Below are 9596 nucleotides of genomic sequence, written 5' to 3' on the forward strand. Positions count from 1 at the left end.
TCTAGGGCTTCCCTGGTAGTCCAGTGGCTAAGAATCTGTGTTGCAATGCAGGAGATACAGGTTCCATGCCTGGTCCAGGAAGATCCCATTTGCTATGGGGCCACTAAACCAGTGCGTCACAACTACTGAAACCCATGCCCCTAGAGCCCGTGCTCCGCTACAAGAGAAGCCACCAAAATGAGAAGTCCAAGTTCTGCAATGAAGAGCAGCCCCTGCTTGCTGCAACTAGAGAAAAGGCTGCGTGCAGCAGTGGAGACCTAGCACATCCAGAAAAACACCACCAACAACAGTCTGACTCCCGTCGGACACAGTAGCCTTATCTGGTGGTAGGCACAAAATACGCTGTCATCCAAAGTGTGCCCGAGTTGGGAAGAGCATAGGCAAGTGTTTAGTGAAGCCAGGTGAGCTGCCTGTCAGGACTCTGGAAAAGTCCCCTGGACAGAGCTGTTCAGGTTGTGTAATAATATAATAAGTTGCTGTGTTTTCACTTGAGGAAGGGATGCTATCCAAGGACTGTGGGTTAAGTATGGCCGTCTGTATTCATGTACTTGCTGAGTACTGACTGACTTGTGTTCTGTGGGACCTCAGATAGACTTAAACTTTCTGGTCCTCATCTTTGTTATCTGTAAAATGGGCATAGATACTGTTCCCTATCATGGTAGGTTTGTGAGCATTAAGTGAGGTGAGTTTAAGACACTAAGCATAGAACTGACACAGAATACTTGCTCAATAAATAATATCTGCTATTGTTCTATTCAAAGTATACCATAAGGTTTCTTTTCCTCTCATCTCATCTCTAGCAAGCTGAACAAAGAGTCGCTCTGTTTCTTGTTTCTCTCCTATCCACCCTCCCCTTTCCTCCCCACCCTCAACCATTCCTCATCAATAACCCCGCCCCGCCCCTAACCCCGCCCCTAGCCCCTCCCCTCCGCTCCCATACCCCTCCTTTCCCCATCCTTAGCCCCTCCCCTCCCTCATAACCCCGCCCAGGCCCTTCCCTCCCCCATTTGCTCCTCCCACCAGCCCCACCGGGCACAGCCCTGACTCAACGGGGCAGGAAGCTCATGGTGTAGTTTGGAGGGATAGTGGCAAAGCCCACGAGTTTGGGGGACACGTTGATGTCCTGGGGCGACTGTGGGGACTTGAAGCGGAAGTTCTGCATGATGGTAGTGAAGAAGAGGAAGAGCTCCATTCTGGCGAGGCCTTCTCCGAAACAGTACCGCTTTCCTGAAGGACCAGAGTGGGAGGCGTGGAGGTGAGGCCTGTTCTCACCGTTGCCTGACCCCCTTTACCGACCCCCAGCTGTGTTCTCAGGGAAGAAGGGCTGGAATATCAAGGCTGGAGAGACTTGCAGAGAAGTTGCTACTCCTCTCTGAGCCTGTTTCCCTAGAACTTTTGGTGGGATGAGCCCAGACTAGCAATTGGAACTTTGGATGCCCCTTGCCCATAAATACACATTCAAATATGGCTACTGCTGTCATCACCTTTCTAAGAATCTGAAGGATTTAAATGAACTTGGACTTAAATTTCTCACTCTGGGCCTTGATTTTCCCCATCTCTGAAAGGGGTACGATCATTCCTTTTCTTTCACTTTGGCCCAGGCTCTTGGTAGTTATGGGGATTGCTGATTGGCCCCAGGGTATACGGTAAGAAGGACTTCCAAGCTGGAGAAAGAAGCTAGGTTAAGCCTTAGAGATGAAGGAGGTCCCTGTGGGTGTTGACTTGGCAGTGTCTCTTACCAATGGAGAAGGGCACAAAAGCATCACTCTTCTTAAATTGCCCCTTCTCATCCAGGAAGTGCTGGGGATTGAAATCTCGGGGGTTGGAGAAGAACTTGGGGTCTCTCAGCACAGAACCCAGCATAGGGAACACTTCGGTGCCCTGGTTGAGAGGAGGGAGGGGACTTTGATAAGGTGGAGTAAGGGATGGGTATGATGAAAGCACATTGTGGGCAGAGGGGGAGTTTGGGTGCCCCAGGTGAGGACAAGGGAAGGCATGGGAGTTGGGGTCCTCTGAAGGAGGTGCTTTGGGGGACATGAGATTCATGTCCTCGAGACAGCAAGTTTGGCTGACATGGGGCTTATATCCCCTGAGAAGGGAAGTTTGAAGAGCATGGGTTCTGTGTCTCCTGGAGCAGATGGTTTCGGGGACACATAGTTCATGCCTCCCATGGCAGGAGGTTGAGGGGTCGGGAGGGTCATGTTTCCTGAGAAAGGAATTTTGGGAGACATGGGGTTTGTGTCCCTCTAGGCAGGATGCTTGGAGGACATGAGATCATGTCTTTGAAGGTCTAGGGGAAATGAGGTTCATTTCTCTTGAGACAGGAATTTGGGGGGCACACAGGGTTCATATTCCTTGAGGCAAGAGGTCTGGGGAGGTCTGGAATTCAGGAGTCTCCAAGGGGGAAGGTGGCAGGGACATGGTAGTGGGGAAAGTCTTTGATTAGGGGAGTGGGTCCCGTGGGTCATGGGCTGGGAAGGTTCTAAGGGGAACGGGGTTTAGGGTCACAGGGAACGGGCTGGGTGGGGCAGCACCTTGGGGAGGAGGAAGTCTCGAAACTTGGTATCCTTGGTGACTCTGCGGGCCAGGCCCATGGGGATCATGTCTCCGAATCTCTGGATCTCGTGGATCACAGCCTCTGTGTAGGGCATCTTGGCCCGGTCCTCAAACTTGGGCTGACGGTTCTTGCCGATCACGCGGTCAATCTCCTCATGGATTTTGGCTAGGGGAGGGGGGAGAACATATTTAGCCCTTGAGGGGACTCGGGGCAGGAGTGAAAATGCACATATGTACAACATGCATGTGTGATGTGGATGCAGACCCTTCAGATCAGACAGCGGCTGTAGACACTGTTGGCGCAGGGTCTTGTTCGCTTTGTTGCTGTTTGGTTGCTTCAGTTGTGTCTGACTGTTTGTGACCCCATGGATTGGAGCCTGCTGGGCTCCTCTGTCCACGGGCTTTCCCAGGCAGAAATACTGGAGTGGGTTGCCATTTCCTTCTCCAGGGGATCTTCCTGACCCAGGGATTGAACTTGCATCTCCTGCACTGGCAGGCAGGTTCTTTACCACTGAGCCACCAGGGAAGCCCACCTTGTTCGCCTAGTCCTATTTCCATAGGGGAGGTGCAGAGGAAGAGTCCTGGGGAATGTCTGGAGGAGGGGGCGGTGGGCACTTGGTTGGGTCAGCTGCAGGAACTGTATACCAATCAGTTCAGATATTTTCAATATTTTCAATATTTTAACAGCTGGTGAGACTTGGCTGGTGCTTATCAGCCAAACATCACCTAGTCTCTAGCGAGCAGAGCGTGTCTGAGGGTCCGTGGACCTGAGAGAGATGGGACCATTGCGGCAGGCTCAGAGGAATTTGGGGGAGGGGTCCGTGGTGCCCGCTTCCCTGCCCTCTCCAGCCTTACCCTCCACATCTGGGTGCTTCATGAGCAGCAGGAAGCCATACCGCATGGTCGTGCTGACCGTCTCAGTGCCCGCAAAGAAGAGGTTCAGGGTTGTTAGCACCAGGTTCTTCATGTAGAACTCCGTGTTGGGATTCTCCTTCTCCTGCATGGACAGAGGGCTTCAGGTGAAGCCCTATGCTCTGAGGGCCCTTCTGGGGGTTTTCCCTTTGGACCTGTCTCTTTATTTTATAGGGGCTTCCAATGGCACCCCACTCCAGTACTCTTGCCTGGAAAATCCCATGAATGGAGGAACCTGGTAGGCTGCAGTCCATGGGGTCGCAAAGAGTCGGACACGACTGAGCAACTTCACTTTCACTTTTCACTTTCATGCATTGGAGAAGGAAATGGCAACCCACTCCAGTGTTCTTGTCTGGAGAATCCCAGGGACGGGGGAGCCTGGTGGGCTGCCATCTATGGGGTCGCACAGAGTCGGACACGACTGAAGCAACTTAGCAGCAGTAGCAGCTGGTGGCTCAGACAGAATCTGCCTGCAATGCAGGAGACTCGGGTTTAATCCCTGGATCAGGAAGATCCCCTGGAGAAAGGAATAGTTACCCACTTCGGTATTCCTGCCTGGAGAATCCCGTGCGTGAACTGAAGAGCTTGATGGGCTACAGTCCATGGGGTCGCAAACCGTCAGACACGACCGAGCGAGTAACAGCACTCTATTTTATTACCTTTTCAAATCAAATCCCCCCTTTTTTGGGGAGGGCTGTGCCATGTGACTTGCAGGATCTTCTCTGACCAGGGATTAAACCCCAGGCCCTTGGCAGTGAGAGTGCAGAGTCCTAACCACTGGGGCCTGCGTGCTAAGTCACTTCAGTGGTGTCTACCTCCTTGTGACTCCATGGGCTGTAGCCCACCAGGCTCCTCTGTCCATGGGATTCTCCAGGCAGGAATACTGGGTTGCTGTGCCCTCTTTCAGGAGATCTTCCTGACCCAGGGATCGAACCCATGTCTCTTCTGTCTCCTGCATTGGCAGGTGGGTTCTTTACCACTTGTGCAACCTGGGAAACCTGGTGCACGGTAGTTTTACAGAAATGTTTGCTATCGCGATTTGCATTCATAAGTCCTGCCTGTGGACAGAACGGCTTAATAGGTGGAATGTGTGCTGTGCTAAGTCATTTCAGTCGTGTCTGACTCTGTGCGACCTCATGGACTGCAGCCCGCCAGGCTCCTCTGCCCATGGGATTCTCCAGGCAGGAATACTGGAGTGGGTTGTCCTGTCCTCCTCCAGGGGATCTTCCCGACACAGGGATCAAACTCGTATCTCTTATATCTCTTGCATTGGCAGGTGGGTTCTTTGCCACTGGTGCCACCTGGGAACTCCAGTAGTGGAAGAATGATGGTTAATTATCACTGGGATTGTGAAGATTACTAGTTCAGTTAGTTAGTTATTTAAATTATTAGTTATTTAGTTAGTTAATTAGTTCAGTTGTGAAGATTGTTAGTTCAGTTCAGTTCAGTGGCTCAGTCGTGTCCAACTCTGCAACCGCATGGATGGCCGCATGCCAAGCTTCCCTGTCCATCGCCAACTCCCGGAGCTTACTCAAACTGTCCATAGAGTCGGTGAGTTATTATTAGGTTGGGGGAGGGGTGATTTCGATGGGCCTCTGTTCTCCTCCACCCCGAGCCTGATTTCTCTCTGCCTGGCTCTGGACCTCTTCACCTGGCTGTGAGAGTGTACCTCCTGCATGCGGATGAGGAAGGAGTCGATGAAGTCCCGTGGGGAGTTGGGGTCCAGTGTGCGCTGGTTTTGTTCCACCTTCTTAGCTATGAAGTCCTCCAGTCCCTGCAGCTCCTTAAAGGCCTGCTGCTGTGGCCCTGGCAGATATTTCATCACTGAGTAGAACATCTCGTAGAGCTGATGATGGGGAGGGGAGAAGGGGAGGGAAGGACAGCTGTCAGTGTGTAGGACCTCATGGGAGTAGGCCCTGTCTCAGGGCAAGGCAGGTACTGGGTTACAGGTGTCTGCCCAGATATTTACATATTTTGATAAGGCTGGATGGGAATGTGTTTTCACAATGAGTTACATGTGAGGGCCCCTGTCCAAGGAATAAAGTGAGATGGACTGGGACGCATAGTCAGATATTCAGATGATGTTGGATTGGAGAAACATACCCGGGGTTCATATATCAGATGAGGTTGGGTTGGGAGACACCTGTCCAGGTGTTTAGCTATTTAGACGGGACTTGTATGGGTGGTGGTCACCTGCCTAAGTGTTTAGGCATTGGTGTGGTCTCAGTTGGACACAACTGTCCAGATGTTTAGGGGGTCTGGGTTGGGGTTTCTGTGCAGGTGTTGAGGTACTAAAGTGGGGTTGGGGTGCAGGTGTTAAGGTGGGGAGATAGCTGTTCAGGTGTTCAGATATTCAAATGGGCCAATGGAGGGCACTTCTTGGTGCTGGAAATGAGCTGGATCAGGGGACACTTATTTGGGTGTGCAGGGAACAGTCTACCTAGGTGTTTATGCATTTAGGGGTCTTGGTTGGGGGACCTGTCTACATGTTCAGCTATTTAAGTGAACTGGGGAGGGGGCACTCTCTGGAGATTCCAGTGGGCTGGTTTGGGACATCTGTGTGGATAACCAGTGATTTTGGTGGGCTGAATTTTGAAGCACAGGTGTCCAGGTAGTCAGGAAGTAGGCTGAGGTGACCACTTGCCAGGTGTTAAGAAATTCAGATGGAAAGAAAATATCTCTTTTTTTTTTTTTGCCACGCCAAGCAGCATGCAGGATCTTAGTTTTCCGACCAGGGATCGAACCCATGGCTTCTGCATTGGAAGCGCAGAGTGGGAACCACTGGACCACCAAGAGGCCCCCTCCCCTTTTTTGAGATGGAGTGTCTAAAAAGGGACCACTTGTTAGAGAGTAAAATAAGCTGGGATGAGGACACCTGTCTTGTAAGAAAGCTGGGTTGAGGACATGTATCTTTTCTGCAGGTTTTTTTTTTTTTTGGTGGAGGGTGCATCTTTTGAGATATCCAGGTGTCCTTGGAGACTGAGTATTGGGCTCTGGTGCAGCTGTTGAGTTGTCCAAGAGTGGTGGTCTGGTTTTGAGGGGACCCTGTCTGGGGGGAGGATGGGAGTTTGGGGCAGGTCTCATGTGTGTGGGGGGGTGGGGTGGAGTGAGGAGTCGGCAGGTTGCCGTAGGAGCAGGGTAGAGCCAGGTCGACTCGGGTTACCTGCCCGGTAGACGTAGCGGTGAACTGGAAGCTTCCCAGCATCATTCGCAGTAGTGACAGGAACTCTTTGTCCTCGTAGTCAAAGCGGTCCCCGAAGACAATGGAGCTGATGACATTGGAGACCGTTCGGCTCAGGAAGAAGGTGGGATCGATGAAGGCGCCTGGGGAGATGAGAGCGGAGGGGGTTGGGGAGAGACAGGGATTTAGCGGAGAGTCAGCTCGGCGGTCTGATGCGGTCTGAGACGTGAAGGAGGGCACGGCAGTGCTGAACTATACTTCCAGCACCGGACCCAAGACCCTTCCCCCAACGTGGCCCCCCTCTTCCCGGGCCAGAGCGCTGTGGCCGCGTCGGGTGTTTCCCTCCTCCTCGCATACCACAGGGTCCCCCCACCCGGCTCACCGCGAGTGCCCCGGAAGGCCTCGATGAGGAAGCCTGCCTCCTCCTGGATGCGCTCTTCGATGCCGCGCTTGCCCACGCCGAAGTCCCGCAGCGTCGTAATTGAGAAGCGCCGGAGCTGCTTGGCGCGCTCCCCGTTGCTGAAAGCCACTCCTGCGAAGGCAGCGCGGGAGTTGGACAGGGCAGAGCGAGGCAGGGCCCAGACCAGCCCCGGGCTCCCGGGCTCCCGGGCTCCCTAGAGAGAGAAGGGGTGGACAGAGAGAGCAAGGGGGGGAAAAGGAGGGTAGAGAGCCAGGGTAGGGTGCCGAGGGGAAGGAGGGATAGAGGGTGGGCGAGAGCAAGGGGAGAGGGAGGGAAGGGAGGTAAAGAGACAGACAGAGGCTGAGACAAACAACGCAGACTCAGAGAGATGCAGAAAGAAAGACCTCGTGCAAAGAACAGAATCGGAAAGAATGAGGCAAGACAGATATGCCAAGAGACACAGAGACACTCAGGGGAAGAGGAGACAGAGGAGGGAAGGAGGGGAAGTAAGATGCATGGAGATCTGGGAGGTAGACATAACCATGGCAAATTCTAAAGGACTTCCCTGGTGGCTCAGGTGGAAAAGAATTTACCTGCAATGCAGGTGACCTGGGTTCGATCCCTGGGTTGGGAAGATCCCTGGAGGAGGAAATGGCAACCCACTCCAGTATTCTTGCCTGGAGAATCCCATGGACAGAGGAGCCTGGCTGGGTACAGTCCATGGGGTCACAAAGAGTTGGACACGACAGAGTGACTAACAGACACACGCAAAAAGAGAAAAACGGGGAGAAAGAAACAGAGAGGCCCTGGGGGGAAAGAGAGACTGTTACTAAGAGATGGAGGCATGGAGATTTTGAAGCAGAGATAATGGGAGATTCTAAGACAAAGGAAGAAGAGAGAGGGAAGGAGAGAGAAACCGGGGGAAGCCCAGAGCTCTAAAGAAAAAAAAGACCAAAAGGCATATGGAAATAGAGGACCAGGGTTCCAAAGCAGAAATCCCAAGAGGCTCTAAGAAATACAGAGAAAGAAGAGACACTGAGTGAAAGGGAACGGGGCAGAGAGAAGCAGGGAGAAACAGAGATGCAGAAACTAAGACAAGATAGAGCAGGGGCAGGCAGCAATGCACAGGAGTGGAGACAGGAATAGCAGAGGCAGTCAGGAGAAAAAAGCTGGGGACCCCGAAGTCTGTCTCACCGTGGCCCCTTCCCCTCAGTCTCCCTCACCATAGCCTTTGAAGAGCCAGTCAAAGGTAGCCTGCTCGCCTCGCCCACTGAATTCTTCAGCCTGGTCCACCAGAGCCTCCTTCACAGCATCATAGCCGCACAGCACCACGATCTGCCGGGTCCCCAGGTGGATCGTGAACACGGGGCCATAGCGCTCGCTGATCTGATAGAGGTGAGTGGGAGTTAGTTGGTGGGAGTAGCCCCTATTCTGAACTGGCCCTGTACCCAGACCTCACTTACGGGGATGCATTTCCTCACAGCTTCTGACTATCAAGGAGCTGGACATCTCAAGATACGGTTTTTTCCTGGCTAGGACCCCGATTGTTGTTGTTGAGTTGCTCAGTCATGTCTGACTCTTTGTGACCCTATGGACTGTAGCCTGCCAGCCTCCTATGTCCATGGGATTTCCCATGCAAGAATACTGGAGTGGATTGCTATTCCCTTCTCTGGGGCATCTTCCCAGTGCAGGGATCAAACCCAAGTCTACTGAATTGGCAGATGGGTTCTTTACCTTTGGGCCACCAGGGAAGCCCCAGGACCCTGGTACTGGATCTTTAAAATTCCCTTCTTTCCTAAGACTCTTGCCCAACATTGCCCATCCCCTGCCATAAAGCCCCAGACGAACTGGCCCAGGCCGCCCCTCCTCATTCCATTCCACCCATCTCTGCCCCATGACACCTTCATGAGGGAGTTGTACATCTGCTCGGTGTTCAGCTGCAGGTAGTTCCCGATGAAGGGCAGAGGAGTGGGCCCTGGAGGCAATTTCCCTTTGAGGTTCCTTTGCCGCCAGACAGACATCAAGACCATGATAGTCAGACAGGCCAGCAAAGCCACGAGGAGCAGCCCTGAGGCCAGCATGGTGGCAACTGGGAGTGATGGCCAGGTGGTGATGTCTGAGATGGTTGGCTTTTATACCATCTGGGAAAGCAGGACAGACTTTGGTCCTGATTATATAATTGTCTTGTTTCACCTCTCATGTACACGCCCCACTATGCTCCCTGCCTAGCTTGGGACCCAGCCAACCAGGAAGGAGGGCAGGGGCCTCAGGTCAGGTTAACAAGGAGAGGGCCCCATGGTGGAATTTGTGGTCTGTGGGGAGAGACTGCCATAGGGCTGTGGACTTAGGAGGAGACAGTAGATACGTTCCAGAACTGAAGATTTTGGGGAGCCCCTGAGCTTTGGACTTGGGATCTCAGAGTGAGAAGGTGAAGGTGAAGTTGTTCAGTCGTGTTCGACTCTTTACGACCCTGTGGACTCGCCTACCAGGCTTCTCCGTCCATGGGATTCTCCAGGCAAGAACACTGGAGTGGGTTACCATTTCCTT

General features: G+C 52.9%; 1 protein-coding gene across 2 annotated transcripts; it reads right to left on the reverse strand.

Annotated features, from left to right (window-relative positions):
* Positions 1-1024: 1024 nt before the first annotated feature.
* Positions 1025-9135, reverse strand: LOC138095858 (cytochrome P450 2A13). Of its 2 annotated transcripts, XM_068991790.1 has the most exons (9): positions 8951-9135; positions 8273-8435; positions 7032-7181; positions 6632-6792; positions 5138-5314; positions 3412-3553; positions 2535-2722; positions 1740-1881; positions 1025-1227 (listed from the first exon to the last, which is right to left on the reverse strand). In XM_068991790.1, exons 1-9 carry the CDS (start codon positions 9128-9130, stop codon positions 1046-1048), a joined length of 1485 nt encoding a protein of 494 aa, XP_068847891.1. In that variant the 5' UTR covers positions 9131-9135; the 3' UTR covers positions 1025-1045. The 2 variants fall into 2 exon arrangements, with proteins under 2 accessions (XP_068847891.1, XP_068847892.1); XM_068991791.1 differs by lacking the exon at positions 8273-8435 and having other exon boundaries at positions 8941-9135.
* Positions 9136-9596: the final 461 nt, after the last annotated feature.

Source organism: Capricornis sumatraensis, chromosome 20 (assembly GCF_032405125.1).
Source record: "Capricornis sumatraensis isolate serow.1 chromosome 20, serow.2, whole genome shotgun sequence".
Lineage (NCBI taxonomy): Eukaryota > Metazoa > Chordata > Mammalia > Artiodactyla > Bovidae > Capricornis > Capricornis sumatraensis.

Bases quoted from the DNA above. Each gene is read 5' to 3' on its own strand.
- LOC138095858 (XM_068991790.1), bottom strand. From the start codon at position 9,130: ATGCTGGCCTCAGGGCTGCTCCTCGTGGCTTTGCTGGCCTGTCTGACT. The intron at 5,315-6,631 runs GTAACCCGAGTC...CCCCATCATCAG, and splicing joins CCGCTACGTCTACCGGGCAG to CTCTACGAGATGTTCTACTC. The intron at 2,723-3,411 runs GTAAGGCTGGAG...CCCCTCCCCTAG, and splicing joins GAAGCACCCAGATGTGGAGG to CCAAAATCCATGAGGAGATT.